The 19,620-nt window shown below is 48.4% G+C and overlaps 1 protein-coding gene across 13 annotated transcripts in view; it reads left to right on the forward strand.

Annotated features, from left to right (window-relative positions):
* LOC112914739 (BEN domain-containing protein 5) overlaps positions 1-19,620 on the forward strand; it is a 1,350,915-nt gene that overhangs the window by 1,288,967 nt on the left and 42,328 nt on the right. For all 13 annotated transcript variants that reach the window (XM_072724031.1, XM_072724033.1, XM_072724038.1 and 10 more), the window contains 2 exons: positions 3,695-3,847; positions 6,645-6,807. In XM_072724031.1, coding sequence (XP_072580132.1) covers positions 3,695-3,847; positions 6,645-6,807 — 316 coding nt within the window. The remainder of the gene's footprint in view (positions 1-3,694; positions 3,848-6,644; positions 6,808-19,620) is intronic.

Genomic DNA, 19,620 nt, shown 5'->3' on the forward strand with positions numbered 1-19,620 from the left:
GAAACAGCCCAAGTGTCCGTCGATAAATGAATGGATAAAGAATGGTATAAATATGTGTGTGTGTGTGTGTGTATACACATATATATACATTTTATTTTATATAAATATATATTTATGAAATATTACCCAGCCATAAAAAGGAATGAAATCTTGGTATTTGTGATAATGTGAATGGACCTAGAGGGCATTATGTTAAGTGGAATAAGTCAGATAGAGACAAATACCATATGATTTCCCTTTACATGTGGAATCTAAAAATCAAAACAAAAGAAGCAAACAAAAAAACAGAAACAGACCCATAAATATAGAGAACAAACAGGTTGTTTGGGATGAACAAAATGAGTGAAGGGGAGTGGCTTCCAGTTATGGAATGAACAGGTCATGAGGAGAAAAGGTATGGCATAGGGAATATAGTCAGTGGGATTGTAATAGAGTTGCATGGTGACAGATGTTAACTACACTTAAAAATATAAAATGAAACAAGTTACATTATAAACTTAATTAAAACTGTATTGTACTGACACATGAATAGATAAATGATTAGAACAGGATAAAAGTCCAAAAATGGTTGGTAAAGTTGACTTTTCAGGTCAGTGGAGAAAAGATGCACAATCTCGTAAGTACTGTGGGACAGTAAAGTGCAATCCCTACCTCACAGCCTACGTCCACATAAATTAAAATTGAAATGGAATATTTAAATATTAAAAAGTGAAACAATAAAAGTAATAGAAGAAACAATGAAAGAATTCAACCCCAAAACCACAAAAGGAAAGACTGATAAATCTGTGTAAAAAATTATCATTTAAAAATTTCTGCATGGAAAAAAGTGCTAGTAGAAGTAAAGTCAGAAAGCAATGATAAACTGAGCAAAATGTTTTTGTACTACACATAAAGGCCAACAATCTAGCTTTCAAAATGGGTAGATGAAATTAACAGATAATTCATAGAAAGCAAATTCATGTGAAAAGCCTAAACCTAACCAAGTAATAAAGAGAATTGTACTAAGAAAAATTCAGATAAAAACTAATCTTAGGGGTGTCTGAGTGGCTCAGTCAGTTAAGCGTCTGATTATTGATCTCAGCTCAGGTCTTGATCTCAGCGTCATGAGTTCAAGCCCTGCATTGGGCTCCAATTTGGCTCTACTTAAAAACAAAAAACAAAAAAAGTAATCTTAGATATCCTTTTTCACCCACCCACCAAATTGGCAAATATCAAGGAGTTTCATTCCACCCATGTTGTCAAGGTAATTGCAAAAAGAGACATTGCAATATTTTGCTAAAAATGTAAATTGGTCCTTCTGAAGAGGTCAGTCTGTCAGTATTGATCAGGACTGCAAATGCACAGGGGACTCAGAAATTCTACTTCCAGAAATTTATCCTGCATGTAATTATATACGTGGGAAATAGCATATATTCAGAGTCAATCACTAAGACATCGTTGGTAACAGGAAAAGGTTGGAAATCTCTGAAATATCTGTCAGTAGGAGACTGGCTGAACAGTGTATATATGGCTGTTAAAAAGAATGAAGTGACTGTTTATGTATTGAGAAAAAATTACCTCCAAGACCTGCTAAGAGATAAAAAGCAGATCCAAATAGTGTGTCCAGTGTGCCCCCATTTGTGTGTCCTGGGGATGGCGGGGTTGGGCGTGGGGCAGATATTTGTTTCTGCTTAAAGTGTCTCTGGAAGGATGCAGGAGAACATGACGCCAGGAGTTGCTTCTGAGTAGTGAAACCGGTGCCTGGAGAGGCACAGGGGTGATAGGGAGGTTTCTTCCTATAAACCCTTTCCTATCTTTTTTGACTTTTGAAACCATGTAAGTCAATCAATATAATTTTCTGCTTATTTAAAGTGAAATCACATTAGGTGCCAGGTGTCAGGATAGGGCAGCGGAAGCCACTCCAGAATGTTATCAGAAGAACCGGGTTCTAATTCTTATTCCTTCGCTAACGCACTGGCTGACCCTAAGCAAGCGGCCTCCCCGCACGGGGCTGACCCTGGCGAGGTCAGAGCAGCTGGCTTCCATGGCCCCTCCAGCTCCGGCATCCAGAGACAGAAACTGCAGCTTTTCCTTACACATTTCTGAAGTCATCTCTCCGCCTCCTCCTCTCCTCTGCAGCTCATCAAAAGCTCAGAGGAAAAGACAGACAATTGAAGAAAATAAAATTGCGAAGATGACTTTTATAGGGCTCCTGTTGAATCATTGTGTATTCCACCTCCAAAGCTGAAAATGATGAGTTTAATATCACACAGAGCAGTGCATCTTGTGTCTCTCCAAAGACAGCTTACGCTACCCAGAGAGTTGGGAGCTCGGCAAGACGTAATTTTTCACTCCAACTTGGAGGCAAATGAAATGACAGTCATCAGGCCCACATTCTAGAAGCAACACAGTTTTCATTTGGTTTTAACTTTGTTTAAAAGTGTCCGAAGGAGGAAGAATCCTTCTAAGCACAGGCTTTCTTTCTTTCCCAGGAATGCATGCTAGAAAGGGGATGGAGAGGTGGCCAGGTTTTGCCCCTGAGTGTTCTAGAGCTGGCCCGTTGAGAGTGAGAAGTTAACTGTGCCGGGGGTCAGGAGACCTGGGTTTCAGACTCAGTTATGCCAGGTTGGACAAGTCTCTTTCGCATTTGAGCCTCTGTAACTCTCGAAAAGGATTATTGGGTATACGTTGGGCTGATATATAGGAAGAGAAGGTCAGATTCCAGGGACATTGAAGATCTATGGGCCAAAATATTTCCCCAATTCTTGCTAATCTATGGTGTTGTCTGGGCAGTCTCTCTGGGGTCATTTGTTCAGTGGTTCTGTGTGCAGCTCCTGAGCACCCTTCATGTCCAGCCACTGGGCCCTTCCCAGACATCTCCCTACTGTCAGGGAGCTCGTAGATGGGAATGTTCACGAAGAATACCACACCAGGCTAGGGAATGCCTTAAATATGTGTAAGGAAAGAGCAGAGAAAGCCTGGTCAAAATCATTTTTATGGAGTACAAGGTATAATGTGTACTATTTTATCCATGCACTATTTAGATATTATTGGGGAGCAGGTGTGGCAATATGAAATGAGGTTAAATAAAAGAATTAATATGTCATATGTAAAACTCCCAGAATTGTGCTTGGCATGCATTAAAATATGCAGTAAATGATAGTAATTATTATTATAGTGTTTGGTTCCCACTATAACTCTTGGAGGTTGAAATTAAAATACCCATTTGTCAAATACAAAAGGCTGAGACTCGTTGTAGGGCCATGATCTACCCCAGACCTCCTCAGCTAGAAATGGCCCAGTGGGGCCCAAACCATAAGCAGGGCCAATATTAATACAATTGCGCTACCTCATTAGTCAGGAAAACGAAGTCGGCTAGTGCCTTTAGTCACGGATGTATGAACTGTTCTGGGTAAGCAACATCAGGACTGAACCCAACAAAACCCTCACCTCTTCAGAACCCCAAAGTGGGACACTAAAGGGAGTGTTCTCAGCCCCCCGGGTGGGGGGCGACGGTGTTAAAAGTGAGGAGAAATTGATCTTCACAAGTCTCAGCCTCTCCAATTACATCGCAAATGGTGCTAAATCTGCTGACACAGGGGTGCAGCTTGGAAGTGAGTGTGTGTGTGTGTGTGTGTACCTCGTTTAGCGTCTGGTCCTTTAAGGCAAGCTCAGTGACCCCAGACTTCTCATTTGTCATCCTTTCTCTCAACAGAAAACAAGCCTGGAGTTTTATATCGACATCCACGCCCACTCCACCATGATGAATGGCTTCATGTACGGCAACATCTTTGAGGATGAGGAACGGTTCCAGAGGCAGGCCATTTTCCCCAAGCTCCTCTGCCAGAATGCCGAGGACTTCTCCTACGTAGGTCAAGAGTTCTCCCTCAGCAACCCCCTGGCTCCCCCCCCCCTTTTACTTCACCTCTCTCCCTCCTCACTCAGTTCAGTTGGGTTCAACCCTCAGAGAACCCAGCTCCAGGCCAGCCCCGTGTGTGTGAGAAAGATCCAGGCCAATAAGCTGTGCCCAGGCCCTCGAGCGGCTCCTCACCCACCCGGAGGGAGACTCTTTGGAAAGGCAGCCCTGGGTCTTTCTGAGGACCTGGGATTTGTTCCGTTGAGCTGACGCCAGCATTAGCTAGAGAAGGGACTCGCTGAGCATCCACCCGTGCTGGGCCCTGGCCCACGGTCTACTTTCACCGGCTCCGGCCCTTTTAGCAGGAGCCTCCCGTACCTGCGGACAGGGGTCTTGTGCCCCCCATGCTCTCCCTCCCTGACCATTTCTGGGCCCCGATTTCTTTGTCAGGAATTTGTGGGCGATCATGTTTTGCCCTGCCTGTGCACAGCCTCCGGGGAGGCAGTCGTGGTAGCCGGAGCCTGCCGACGCACAGACCTCAGCAGGGGCCAGACACCGGCTGCAACTGCCTGCCTCACACGCAGAGGAGAGGCTGTGGCCTGGCCATGAGCATAATTTGCAGCAGAAAGCAATCCTGGGGAAAGGGCAAGGAGAAAAGATCAGGAGAATTGGCAGGTGGTATCAGGACAGAGGAGAGAGTTTTTGCACATTTTCCTTTGTTTTGATACTAACTCTCTGAGGCCTGTTATTTCCATGTGGCCAGAGGGGGAGAGGCCCACAAAGGTCATAGCAATTTTTGAAGTTGATGAGCTGAAAACTTCCCTGCCCATTCCTCCCGGGCTGGACATTAGTGGGGATGATGTGTTTCTCCATGAGGTTAGATGCATTTTGAGTCCTAAACATTTCTAAGGCCTTACCAGGGAAGGAATTGGCCCAGTCTCCTCTCTGTACCCAAGAGACACCTGCGGCCCAGAGACGTTCAGTATCTACAGCAAAGCCACTCAGCATCGGGCAGTAGAATCAAAGCAGGCAGCTCCCCATTTGCACGTCTGGGACAGAAAGAGCCGTATGCCTGTTTCTGTAGGGACCTACAGGACGACCACTTTTTGAAACCACTGCCATTCCAGAGCACAAGCACACTGTGGCCTCCTGGTCCACGCTTCCTGGGCGACAGGCCTCAGACACCCTCACAGAGGTGAGGTTCCCAGGGCAAACAAGAGGGGCACAGTCAAGGAGCTTTGTTTCTGGCCTTGCCTGGCGTTGTTTCTCTACTGCAGCCCCCTTAAGAGCTCAAGGCCTGTCCTCATCCCGTCCCTGTGTCCCCTCTTCTCTGACCCTCAGTAACCGACTCTAAAATGATTTTAGTCCTGCATGGACTTCAAAGGTCCTTTCAGATGTGTCATTCTGATTTTCTGACCCCTTTCTTTGCCTCAGAATTCACACACACACATGTGCATATGCAACATAGGGACACACGTGTGCACACACACAATTTCTCTTCCTTTAAATATGTCTCTAATTTTCTGCCTTGTTTTACTATTTTCTTTCTCCCTCTTTTCTTTTTTTTTTTTTAATTTTTTATTTATTTACGATAGTCACACAGAGAGAGAGGCAGAGACGCAGGCAGAGGGAGAAGCAGGCTCCACACACCGGGAGCCCAATGTGGGATTCGATCCCGGGTCTCCAGTAATCGCGCCCTGGGCCAAAGGCAGGCGCCAAACCGCTGCGCCACCCAGGGATCCCTCTCCCTCTTTTCTTTCTCCTCTTATATCCTGCTGAACAAGATACATATTCTCTCTCTTTGTTAAAGATTTTATTTATTTAAGAGAGAGAAAGAGAATGAGAGGGAGGAGAGGCAGAGGCAGAGGGACAAACAGACCCCCCACTGAGCGGGGATTCCCAACATGGGACCCCATCCCAGGACCCTAAGATCATGACCTGAGCTGAGCCACCCAGGCTCCCCAACACACATTCTCTTATTAAAAACCCCAACTCTTATTTAGTTAGATCTCCACGGGTTAGCACAGAATGCCCTGTTAGCCACAGAGGAGTCACCCTCACATTTCCATGATAGAGATGTTCTTATTGCCTCCCCTTTACAGATGAGTTAACAGGCTAAACCACATAAGGCAAGGTGCCTAACAATCTCGCATCTTTTTGAACGAGGGCCTTGAGACGTGGACCTGCTTGCTCTATCCTCCTCTGTCCCCCGCGATGGGGGAGACCGACGCGCTGTGATCCCTACCCTCTGGTGACGTTGGGCAGGAGATGGGCTGCCCCTAGGGGAGGGGGAGCACCGGGAAGGCATGTCGGGGTGCCTGGAGTCGCTCAGCCCTGGGTTTAATCTGTGCTCTAAAACTTGCTTGCTCCATCTCTGGGATCCTCGTTTTCTCACCCAGAGGGCCCAAACTGCAGCACCCACGTCAAGGGGTTATTTTGAAGCATAAATGAGATGCCATGTGGGAAACTTTATCAAGTTGAAAGCACTACCCAAATTTTCTCATTTTGGTTATCATCATAGTATAATTGCTTCTTGTTCTCTGTCCACTTTTCCTTTCTCCGTCTGTCCCCTTTCAGATTCCCACAGGTATTTGTTAAATGGCAGGTACTATCCAAGGAACTCTGCTGGATACTTTCTTTTAATTCTGCCTTTATTTCATCGGTCCTCGTAATAATCCTGTGATGTGTGATCACCATCCCACTTTTCAGACGAGGAAACTAAGACGCAGTTGTGTTGTTAGACTCACACAGGCTGATAGCCAGCAGGTGCCCAGCCCTGACTCTCTGCACCCGGCTTTGTCTTTCCCAGTCCAGCACGTCCTTTAACCGGGACGCCGTGAAAGCAGGAACCGGGCGTCGCTTCCTTGGCGGGCTACTGGACCACACTTCCTATTGCTACACCCTCGAGGTCTCCTTCTACAGCTACATCATCGGGGGCACCACGGCGGCCGTGCCCTACACTGAGGAAGCCTGTATCCTTGGCGGGTCCCCCCAGGCCTGGGCCAGCCCACATCTGGCGGAGAGTATCCAGGTCTGGCAAGATTTAACGGGCAGGTCAGGACTCTGGTCTCCGGCTTGGTGAGGGCTGACACTCTGGGGTGAGGATGGAGGCTGTTCTGCTGGTGGCATCTTTGGATTGTCCTGTCCTCGCCCTTCTAAAGGGCACCCCCCTGCCCCTGCTGTGGTCCTATGCTGCTCCCATCTCTTTCTCCCCTCCATGGCCTCATGAGGGGGTGAGTCTGCTCTCCCTGCTTCTTATGTCCCCTTCCTCCTGGCTTTTCTTTTCTCTCCATCTTCCTCTCCTCTCCTTCTCTCCCTGTGCCTCCCCGCTGTCTTTCCTGCCTTCCTTCCCATCCTCTGTACATCTTTCTCTTTGCTTTGGCACTTCCTTTGCCAAATTGCTTTTCCCCTTAACTTCCTCATAAAATTTCTCCCAAAGCCCCCATGCTTCTTCTAGTGAAATTGGAGGTTACTTTCTAGCTGCTTGAATTTCTAGAGATTGTTTAGTCATTCTAGTTTCCTGGGTGTTGTTTTAATGTCAGGTCACTGCCTAAGGATCGTGACAGATCGTGACAGTTTTTCCTTTATCCTTTTGTTTTTGGATTGACCCACTTCTCCTTTCCTAACACTTAATTTTCTTAAAATTATAGTTGATGAAGGAGAAAGGAAAAGGATGATATTAACTCTGTATATATATATATATGTTCTCTCTCCCCAGAAGTTGAAGTGCTCCTTTTAGCCTTTTTCAACCCTTGGTCAGTTATACGGAGTTCCTACCATACTCCATACAGGAATCATCCTTCCTGGTTGGGGAATGACTCAGGACTAGTCCACCCAGTCAGTTGCAGCCTGGTGGCTCTGGGAGGTCCAGTTACCTTGCTGAGTATGGGAGGCAGAGTGATGGCCCCCCCATGGAAGGGGGAGCAGTAAGTAGGCCAGGTGTTTGATCTATGTTTCAGATCCAGTAGAGCACTGGAGAGGTCATGATAAGATCTCAAGAGTCCCCTCCTTCCAGTCACCACACCTGGGACAGTCATCTTGAAATCTGCTTTAATAAGCACTTGCCCTAGGAAGGCCAAGGGAGTAGGCTCTGCTGTGAGGCAGAGGAACCCGGCCTCTTCTATGGTCCACATGCCCCCCACCCCCAACACTTGACATGTGGCCTTGACTTCTTGGGGACCTGCTAACTCCTCCTGTAATACAGGGTAAGTGTCATTCCACGTTCTCCCTGCTTTGCTCTCCCCTGACCTTGGGGGAGTTGCCTGGAAGAAGCATTTAAGCATGTGTGCGGGGTGGGATTCCACATACCCACAGCGAGCCACAGGTCCCTCAGAGGAGACCTGCACTTAGTCTGTGGTTGATTTCTGATGTCACAGGTGCTCTCTGAGCACCTCACATGCTTTTGTGTTGGAAGTAAATGTGTGTTTCTTAGTAGAATGCCCCTCCCTTGGCCCAGGCCCAGGTTGCCTCCTCAACACCCAGTCCTCATTCATCAAAATAAGCACACTGTCAGTGTGTGCCAGGAATCATACTAGGCATCCAGGGTAAAATACTGAACAAAAAGCCACGGTCCCAGACTCGCAGAGCTTCCGGTCTGCTTGGAGAGACAGAAAAGGAAAGTGGCAATTATAATATGTACGGTAAGTTCCCTAGCGGAGGAATTCCAGAGAGCCATGGGCAACTTTCCTGTAACAAGTACACGTGAGCATCTGCCATAAGCCAGGGTAGGTTCTAGGCACGGCAGATGTAGCAGAGAAGATACTAAGGACTTCTTTGTGTAAAATGTCTTCGTGTGGGGGTAGGAGGAGACTCAGGCACAACTTTGGGAGGTCAGGGAAGCCTTCCCGGTGGAAGTGACATCGAAGCTGAGTTTCTAAGACTGAATTGAAATTAGCCAGATTGGGTTGGGTGGGCTGTTGGAAGGAGAACATGGCAGACAGAGGGGAGGCAGAAAGGTGTGCAGGAGGAAGGAAGTGGTCCGAGGATGGCAAATGCAGGAGGTGTCACTGAAGTGGCAGGCTGTGAGGAATCTGAACTCGAACGTGAAGGCAATGGAGAGCAAGAGAAGAGTGTCGCACGGTGGTGGGAAGCCACTCTGGCTGCAGTGGGAAGGATAGATGGGGCAGGGAGGGGGCGAGACTGAGGGCAAGGACGCTCACCGGGGGCTGTTCTGACAACCCCGGGGAGATGAGTCAGGGCTAAACCTGGGTGCTACCAGGGAGAGCGTAGACCAGGGAACCCCCTTCATGTCGATTTGGTAAGTGGTGGGTGGGGGTGTCAGTGGGGAGCAGGAGCTAGCGATGGGAAGGAGCTCAGGGTGGCCAGGGAGGCGGCACACAGCAGAGCAGACCAGAATGCCCTCAGAGCCACCCTGCTTTGAGCCGCCACCTGGAGACAAGAGGAGCCAGGATTTGCACGAGGAGGCCAGGCCCGCTTACCATATGAGTGATTTAACCTGGTTCTTGTTCAAAATACACCCTCCTCTCATAAACGAGGGAGACTTGAAGCAGACAGATTTTGATCTTTGCTGGCTGCTAGCTTCATGTCCCAAGCGGAAAGAGAAATTACATGGTCTGATGGGAGAGGCGGTAGGGCCTGGGAGGACGTGTCCTCAGCCCGGAGTCAGGAGACCTGGACTGTGATGACAGCAGCAGCGTCATCCCAGAGAGTGCCCTTCAGCACGTCCCGTAGCCTCCCCAAGGTGAGCCCACGCTCTTCCCAGAGACTGTGAACCTGCGCTCTCCTAATCCCTGCTAAGGGAATGAAGCAGAGACAGCCATGAAAAATGCGCCCTTGAGCAAAGGGCAGACTTTCAAATGAAAGAAACCTGGGTTGGAATCCTGGCTCAGCCACCTGCTAGATGTGTCACCTTGGGCCAGTTTCGCCACCTGCCCAGGGCCTCAGTGTCCTCATCAGTAACAGGAGGACACAGCACTAAGCCTCACTGAGCTGCAAGGAGTTAAAATGAAATAAAGCATGTGCGTCTGCCCTGTCAGCTTTAAATATTAAGTGACTGTCGGTTAAAACATCCAATAGGTGTATGTGCCTGTGAATGAGGACCTCCATTTGCATTAAGAATGTGCTGTTAGGACAGGAGGCTGTGGTGGGGTTGGCAGGGTTCATGGGGCAAAGGGTCTGGGTGGAGTCTCCACGACCGAGGGCCTTGGCCTCACAACACCAGGTGGCTCGTGGAGTGGGGTGGGTGCCTGCCCCCGGAGCAGCCCTTCTCACATCAGGGTACACAGAGGACATGTCAGCTGTCCAGGGCCTGCTGGGTGAGCGTAAGACCAGGGAAGAGCTGGGGGACAGGGAGTCCTGAGGGATACCACCCGGGCCCACAGAAGCGTCCGCCTCTCCACCCACTAGAACATAGGCATCTGTCAGTTTAATTTTTCTCCCTGGAAAAGCACCAGCTAAACACTATCAGCGGCTTGTTCTCTGACATTCCTTCTCCACTCCATCAGGAAAATAGAGCAGAGGACAGTCACTGATGCTTCCCGAGCTGTGTGACCTTGGGCCGCTTATCTCACCGCTCTGAGCCTATTTCTCCATTTGCAAAACAAAAATCGTGATAATACTCACTCTTCAGGGATCCTGGGAGAGTGAAATGATGCCCTGTATCTCCAGTCCACTGGCACTGCCTGGCACCTGATAGCTACTCAACAGATGCTCCTCCTGCCCCAGCTCTTCTCACCCCCATGCAGACTGCATGGCCTTCCTTTTATTGGGTGAGTCTTGACCCTGATGATCTGGCTCTGAAGCCAGCATGTGGGGTTTGAATGTTGACTCCACCACTGTTACTGGAGAGCTCTGAGCAAGCCTTCTCTTAGCCTCGGCGTCTGATATTTCTACCTATCAGAGCCGTGGAATGACATCATGGGTGGGCTTGATCTCTCCTGTGGTCCCTTCTGGCTCTGATACTCTAAGGTCTTTCTCTGAAATCTGAAACTTTATAACCCCATGCTTAGGTGAATTTATAAAATCAAGAATCCACAATTCTGTGTTTTGGGGAGTCTAAAGAATGGAGTGATCCCGTGAGCGTTAAGTGTTCAGTCTAATAGGGAAGAGCAACACAAAGGTGTCCTGGACAGCCTACCACCCTAAGCCCGTAGCTACTTTCATTCTTATAGTTAAAGGTTCTTAATGGAGGGGCTTATGGATGGTCTTCAAGAACAGCCTACGAACAGTCTACAGTTTGTGCAAAACTGTGAGTAAAGATACATAGTTCATTTTCTGGAAGGAAGACTTGTGACTTTGAGCAGAATCCAAGAGGGGGACATCCTCAGAGGCCTCTGCCCTGGTCTCCCTCTGTGTGTCTGATGTAGGAGTCCTGCGGGCCAGTTCTGCTTTGCATCATTCTAGCTGAGGGCTCTAAGCCAGGTATTTAACCACTCTGAACCACCGTTTCTTCGTCTGCAAAGTGAGGGTGACGATTATTTGCTTCACAGAGTTGTTTCAAGGGTTACATGAAGAATGCAGATAAATCACTGGGCACACACTCAGTGCCATTAAATATCAGTTCCCTCGCCTTTCCTTCCTGTGGTTTGTTGTTTTTGTTGTTGTCGTTGTGGAATGATAAATTCCTAAGAATTTTGGGCCATTCTTCAGCAAACCCTATTTACAATTTACTGGCCTGCCAAGTAATAAATATGCTCTGTTCAAACGATTAAAAAAAAAAGAAGAAAAAGACAGAGAGAAAGGCTAAACTGAAATCATAAAATAACCCAGAGCTCCTCTGGCCTTTGTTTATGGTCTGGTTACAAGCTATAGGAAATAGCTCTTCGATATAATGGATGAGGAAAACACTGGGAACAGAGACCTTGGGTCCCAAGTAAACTGGTTTCTACATAGGCTTATAGCTTATAGCTATGATTTCTTGAAATCAGAAAATGCTGGCTTTGGGAGAAGAGAATGGTTAGTGTGGCCCAAAGAAGATGCAGAGATTTAGAATTCAGGTAACTGGCTTGGTCCAAATTCAGAGCCGACTATATACCTTGTACTGGGTCTTCTCAAATATGCATCATTTATGCATCATAAATGAAAATATCATTTATTCACTTGCCCATCAAATACAACTCATTAGATGCTAGAAATAGATGGATAAGGCATGGGCCCTGCCTTCAAGGAGGAGATAGTTTGAAAGGAGGGAGAAAGGTCGGGACAGCAGCATCAGAAAGTAAATGCTCTGGAAGAGGGGACTTCTGCTGGTCAGGGAAGTATCTGGGAGTCCCTAACCCTGCAGGGGTGGAGGGGAGGCAGACGGAAGAAAGATTTCCTGTAGGAAGAGAAGCTAAGGCTCAGACCTTGAGGACGAAAGGCACACAGGCAGAAGGAGGGATGGGGGCAGCCTTCTTGGCAGGTAGGTGTACAGGGGAGAACCCTGATGCCAGAGAGAGGATGTGTGTCCCAAAGTATCAGAGGATAGTTGGGGCTGTGCCAGAAGCAGCACGTGACTAAAGAAACATGGGCAGAGCCGGATAGAGGCAAGAAAGAGAAAGATCTGGGAACTGCATAACAGGTACTTTGAACAAACGGTGTCCACAGGCTAGGATTAGAAAGTATTTTTTGTCCCCCACTGACCCTCCGGATAGATACAGATAGATTATAGACCTAGACCCAGACACACAAGAGCTCTGGCGGGCCTCATGACTTTCTAATAACTCTCAGGGAACTACAAGTTTTCTAATTAAGTCTGGTCACAAAAGAGTCTCAGTTCAGCAATGACCACATCTGGTCCAGTCAGAGCCATGACAGCTGTTCAAAGTAAAAACTGTCCCATCCTCCAGCTCAGGCTTTTCTACACAGGCTCATGGTGACTTGTGTTTGCTCAGCCTGCCTCGCAGCCCTCTCCTCCATCTGGCTGACCCCAGATGTTCAGCCCTCCAAGCTTGAGCAGGATGAGGGAGAGGAGGAAAGGGGCAGAAAAGGTCTTGGCTGACGGGGATGTTCTCAAGATGGCTTGAGCAAGCCCTCATAAGCTTCTTCAGACATAGCATCCCTGGCCCTAGAGAGCCGTTGATGTTGGCAAATACGTCTGCTCAGGCTGGTTGTATATGTATGGTCCTTCCTCAGTCCCTGGTGGTCTGGTGGTTCACCTCTTCAGGTCACTGCACCCCTCCAGCCACCCTCTTGTCTGAACGGGAGCTAAAGGTTGCAAAACTGGCTTTCTGTTTCCCTCTGCAAGTCCTGCCTGGTGATTTCATAACTCACTTAGAAATGTGTAGTTATAGACTTGGGATCCTGGCTAAAACCAAGACAAAGCCAGTTTCATTTTAACAACATGTATCAATATCTAACAAATAGGATTATTTTTGGTGATTACTTGGGTGTGAGTGTGAGGATAAAGGAATAAGTCAAGGAAGATACCCAATTTTCCTGATTTGAACGTGGTGCATGGTGGGGCCAATCACTTAAATTGGGAGAAAAGGATTGGGGTGGGGATAGTTGAGCTCTGGGATGAATGGAGGGTAGGGAGCTTGTGTGATATACAAGTGGAGGCGTTTAGTAGTCAGATGACTGTATAAGCCTGAAGTTCTGGAGAAAAGTGAAGGCTTTGGACAGAGTCATAGTGGATTTTTCTACAAGCTACTGTAGAGTTATAATGAAGGGAGTGATTTTCTTGGTGTGCCCACTCTAGTATGGCCTTTTGCCTCTTGTCTCCTTCATAAAGCTGTGCAACCTTAGTTAAATCACTTCACCTCTTTGGCTAAAGACTGATACTGGGTAGAACCTCAGTGGATGCCAAGGAATGAAAGAAAGAAAGAAAGAAAGAAAGAAAGAAAGAAAAGAAAGAAGAAAGAAAGAAAGAAAGAAAGAAAGAAAGAAAGAAAGAAAGAAAGAAAGAAAGAAAGAAAGAAAGAGAAAGAAACAGAAGCAGCCCTTACCAGCATCTCCTAGCTGGCTCACTGTAGGACAACGGGGGATATTATCTGCGTTGCTCAGAGGAATGATCAGAATATGTACGTGTGGGTATTGGGGCTGTTGGAGGACGTGCTGGGAGCAGGAGGGAGGAGATCCTGCCCGGATTTTCTTTCTTGCTAAAGAGACTTCACTTTTGAGACAGAAGAGTAAGAAACTGTGATGTCTGGCCTGTTGGTTGGCATGTACAAATATCTAGGTCCTTCCCCGTTCCTGATTGTCATGCCCAGGGTCAGGCCTTTGTTAAAATTCATAAGCAAAAAATGCTTCAATCAGAGGGCTGTGGGAACAGAAGACTAAACTAGATGGAGGCCTGTGGCTTTCTTTTTCTCCTTCATGCAGGATGGGGACTAGAATTTGACCTTTAAACATGAGTGCTTACTAAATGGCTGAATGAATGAATGACTAATAGTAGCAATAGTAATGGTAAAAATAATAACATTGAGATGAGCTTCACGAGACGGGTCAGGATCCCTGCACTGGAGGACTGGCTTGCCTCTACTTTACCACGTTGGCTTGGAAAGATCTGTTCCCCATTCTGGGTTCAAATCTTCCTATCTTTAGATTAGAAGATGAAATTATATGATTTCTAAATTATTAGCTAGCCATCTAGCTAGCTAGATGGACAGACAGATGCAGAAAGATCATTTGATTTTTGGCCTTTGAAATAAGCACCTCCATTTTACAGTAGAGAAACTGAAGCCCCGAAAACTCAAATAACATGCTCTCTTCGTCCTGCCTGGTAGGCTTTGTCTTACCTTCCTCCCTGCTCTGCTGTTGGCCTAGATTCCCTCCATTTCCTGTAGGACAAAAGCCCTTTCCTGAACCCCGCAGAGGTTGAGACCCACCAGCCAGCCCTGTCCATCTGCTAGCCTTGCTCTCTGTAACCCTCACCCCTGGCACTGACCCGAGTGCAAGCTCTGATCACCCAAATGCCACGCAGACCCCCGCCTTCTGTGCTGCCCAAGCTAAGCTGCCTTGCCCTTTGCGAGTCCTGCCTTGGCCCCGTTGCTCCTACCTCCACGTCAAAGCGTGCCTCCTCTCCAGGCCTAGAAAACCAAAATGTCATTACCTTCCCCCAGCCTCCCTCATCCCCACAAATGAGGTTTCTAAGGGTTTTATCTGCTGTTGTCAACTTTATAGCCGTAATTCGAAATGCTGTTAATATTACTGACAGCAGAGAGCTACAAATTACAAAGTTGTAAAGTTTCTTTATGGTGATAACTATCAGCCTTCTCTAGCAGCACTGTGAGGCTCCATGGAAACCAAGTTGATGATAAAGAGAGTTGATATTGTTTCAGGATTATGGCTGTTAGCTGATGGTCAGAAAAATCCCGGCTAGTTCTTAAGTAACTCGAACCTGTTTGTTTATATTTGTCGCCATTCGCACACTTATGTGCGTACTTCCTTGTGTCCCCATCCTCTTGTTTGACAAATGTGGGGAGAGCCCCCAACATGGAAGAATTTTACCCAAGATCGGTTCGAACCCGTTGCAGAGTTAGGCCTAGCTCTGACCAACTCGAAGGACAAAGTGAGGGACCATGTGCCACACTGTAGGTGTTTAATAAATAATTGGTGAACGGCTGAAGGTAGTACTGATTTGGGGAAATCAGGTTTTCTGTGTAGCAAAATGGTATTGACATCTTAATTGACACTTAAGCTCAATGTTGGCCACCAAGGCAAATGTATCAACCGCCACATCCACCCCACTCTGTCCTCCTGCTGAAATTGATGCTGACTGACTGCATTAACAGAAGCGGATGTCAGGAGCAAGGAGGTGGCTGGCCTTTCTTCGTCCTGCTGTGTTGTTGACTCCTGAGCCCTGTGTTCATTTCTGGCCCCTACTGTATGCAGGACATTGAAAAAATGATACAAGGCTTCTGAAGGACTGAGATGGAAAAGGAAGACAAAACTAGGTTGGCCAACTGTCCAGATCTCCCTAGGTCCTAGGGATTTCCTGAGACAGGAGGCTTCCAGGCTATAACCAGTACAGTCCTAAGCAAACCGAGATGGTCAGTCACCGATAGCTTTGAGTACAAAGCTATGACCGGTGAAGAACTTGTTAAGGAATTGGGATATTTTCCTTGGAAAGAAGATATTTGGAAGCCATGATTTGGTCAAATTTCTAAAGAGCCATCATGGAGCATAGAAAGTAGATCTGTTCTGTGTGGCCCTAGAGGTCAGAACAAGAGCCAATGAGAGGCAGCTTCGTTTTTAAGCTCTATGAGGAAGATAACAGGGTCACACTTACTGAGCTTCCTCTGTGCGCCAGAACCTGGCCTGGTTTCTGGGGATGCAACGTCAAGTGGTCATGGCCTCTGCCTAGAGAAGTTCCCAGTGTGGTGAGGGAGACAGGCAGGAGAGTGCCTCCAGTACAGTGCTGTGACAGAGGGGGCTACAAGGAGTGGCTAGAAGGAGCAGCAAACCCAGCCTTGGGGATGCCGGGGGTGGGAGTAAGTGCAGCGAGGAAGGTGCTACGAAAGGGTCTAGTAGGCTGGGAGAGCGGCATGTGCAGGGCCCAGAGCGCTGGGAGGGCTGCTTCCCTCCTTTGGACGAGTCTAGCCCTTGGGGTCTGAGGTAGGGGGTGAGAGGCAATGAGGTTAGAGAGGACTGTGGGAACCAGTTGGTGGTTTCAGGGAGAGCACCATGGTGCATGGGGAGGACAGTGGCTTAGTGCAGCATGGGCCCATGTCACACCACCCCTCCAAGTAACACGCCCGCCTTGCCTTATTCCCACTTCCCTCATCTTTAAAAGGATGTGCTCCCTGAGAACTGGCTCTGCAAGACAGAGGATTCACTTCTTCCTGATTCCCTAGGGAACCCAAGGTTCCAGCTTCCCAGACTTCCCCATCTGACCAGAGGTTTTGGGATATGTCCTGGTAGCATCATTGTGTAACAGACAGTGTTCCCTTGTAAGATTGGTGATCCATGGACTTTGTTAATCTGATCTCTGCCACCGACCTGCTGTGTGATCTTGAGCAAATCACTGGCCTTCCCTGACCCCATTTACCCACCTGTGAAATTAAGGGTTTGGACAAAGGGCCTCTATCCTCCAGATGGCATCCAAAGCGCCCACTGAACCTGCATCTAACTCATTTATTGAACATCTACTAAGTACTAGACACAGTCATTCGAAGGATTTTGTCAAACCTCTGAGGGCACAGGCCATTCTCCACAGGACCGCCTCCCTCCTTTTCTTCCAGAACACCCTGGAACCAGCACCTTAAAACTCATTTCCCAAGCAGCAGACTGCCTGCCCAGCAAGACACACTGCCTGTCTGGGGTTTCTTATCCGTCAATATTTTCCTCAAGATGATAAATGTCCTGCCAATAAGAGGAGGCAGCTGCCAACCCTGTCTGAGACAAGGGCCTTTCGCTGGGGTTGTGACCGTGCCTGGCCTGTCGATGTGTCTCAAGAGGCAGGAGGTAGGAATCGCGGCTGGGAAAATGAAAGACAGGACTTGGAGGGAGGAGAGTCGGGACCTGCTCTCATTCTATGCAGATTTTGCAGGAAGTCAGTGGAGAAGCAAAAGGAGACTGAGAGTGCTTGGATTTCAGTTCAAAGCAAAATATATTTATGGATTTACAGAGCTCCTGGAACGGAATGCGAAGCCCTCTGGTAGACTCTTCGGCAGTGAACAGCACTTACCAGTATATATAAAGTACATTCAGAGCCATCATCTTGTTTGATCCCCCACAACAGCCCAGAGAGATGAGTATCATTATCTGTATTTTATAATAAGGGAGGTACATTTTGACCCTGAGCACCTACCCAAAGCCACAACGGGTCCCCGATTCCAGAAGTCTGCAAAGTGAGAGTCAGATGGGGGAGGCCGGTCAGGTGACCCAGTCTGGAGGTGGTGGGGCAATGCCCTCCCAGGAGCTTGGATTTGTGTCTTTTGATATCAAATCCAAATCTGAGTGCCCCACTAGAGGACACTTCCTTTAAAGAAACCAGTCATGTGGCCGAGGAGCTAATAATAGCTGAGATGTAACAGATGCAATTGTTCGGTAATAGGATAAAAAGGAGATGGGCTTCAGAGCCAGGCTGACCTGGGTACAGATTGTGGCTCTGCTGTTTACTAGTTGCGTGACCTTGGGCAAGGGACCTCGGCTCTGAGCCTCACTTTGCCCTTTTATAACAATAATGATTATGAAACTTACCTCACAGGATTGTTCCAAGTAGATGGAAACATAAAAAAAAAAAAAAAATCTCAGGTGCCCAGTAGATTACCTGGAACGTGGTAGGCACTCAATAAATGATAGCTTTATTATTACTGTTACTAGTCAAGTACCGAATTGGGTGAAATCTAAGTAATAAATTTCTGGGCCATCAGGAAAGGATGAAATCAGCGCAGACTGGAGACTTGATGGAACCTCCCTTGAAGGGTTCTTAAGATTCTTAAGGGATTTCTGAGATTCTTAAACAGCAATCCTCTTAAAAGTGTTTGGAGTTCTCAGCCATCCCCGCGGACTCAGACTCCATTATTTGTACTCATGTGCATAATGCAAAAGTCTTTCCCCGAACAAAGTCATTAATGACCAGGCAGGGACCGGTCTGTAGGCAGGGTGTGTGACTGAGGCCGAGACAGCCCGGGACAAAGCTAGGTCTTTGGTGATGCCAACATTGAAGAGACCTGTCACAGTAAACAGTTAACACACTTGGGTTCTCATCATGGGCCATAAGGGCTGGAAAGTACAGTGATTTTTATTTGTTTTCGTGTGATGGCACAGCACTGACATTCCGTCTCTGTGCCTCAGTTTCCCATTCTCCCTGCTGTGCCCACCTTTGCGAATGGCTGTGTCGATCAAATGGCAGAGTGTACACGGCCTGGTTTTGGAGATGAGTCTGCGTGTACTCATGGAAGGGGTGATTCTGGGTGGGCGGGAAGAGGGAGGCGGTGGGGGGAAGCTGGAGGCGTGCCGCTCCACAGGACAGAAATCTGGGATAGGGTCAGGCAGAGGGGAGGCAGGAAGCAGGTGCCGGGCTGGTGTGGGGGCAGCCGGGGAGACCCAAACCAATTCGTGCCGCCCTGCGTCCAGGGGCATGTGCGCAAGTCCTGGCTCCGCGGGACAGGTGCAGGTGCAGGTGCAGGTGCCGGTGCTGGTCACCCAGGGCCTGAGGCCTGAGCCAGAGGCGGCCCTCCTCCCTGCTGGCTCTCTGCCCCTTGCAGCCTGCCCCGCGGCCCACCAGCTGCAGCTCTGCCGCTGTTGCATGAGGTTCAAGTGCCCTCTCCTGGCCCCCAGGGTGCATGGCGGCCTGGGAGAGTAGCTTCCTCCCCGCGAGGACTGGGAGGCCACCAAGTCCTTTGTCTGGGCTGCTATTGGAGCTCTGGGGACCTTGGTTAGGGTGAGGAGCACATCCCTTCACTCCCCCAGTCCCCAGTTTCTCTCCCACATGGACATCCCTCCTCTCGACTCATTTCCTTCTTCCCTGTCTCACAGCCTCCTTTTCTTTTTTCTTTTTTTTTCCTCTTCGTCTTTTCATCTGTCTCTCTGACTCTCAGGCAGGCACAGACACAGTCCAGGACACCCTCCTCCTACCTCCCCCTCCAGTCCCTCCTCTCCTCTCACTTTTCCCTTCTCCTTCTCTCTCCGTCTTCCTGCTTAGCTCCCTTCCTCTCTTAAGGCCAACAGTGGCAAATAGTGGAAATGCTCTGCGTGCAAAGCCACATCCCAGTCCAGTGTTTTCCGCTCACAGGATCTTGAGCAGGTGCGCAGGGCTGAGCCAGTGGCCGCGCAGGGCCAGGGCCGCGAACCCCCCTCCAGCCTGCCAGCAGCCCCACTCGCGGCCAGTCCTTCCTTGGCTTCTCCAGGCCTCTGTCCCCTCTCTCCCTCCTCGTTCCCTTCTCCTCGGAACTCCGTTC

Source organism: Vulpes vulpes, chromosome 10 (assembly GCF_048418805.1).
Source record: "Vulpes vulpes isolate BD-2025 chromosome 10, VulVul3, whole genome shotgun sequence".
NCBI classification, from domain to species: domain Eukaryota; kingdom Metazoa; phylum Chordata; class Mammalia; order Carnivora; family Canidae; genus Vulpes; species Vulpes vulpes.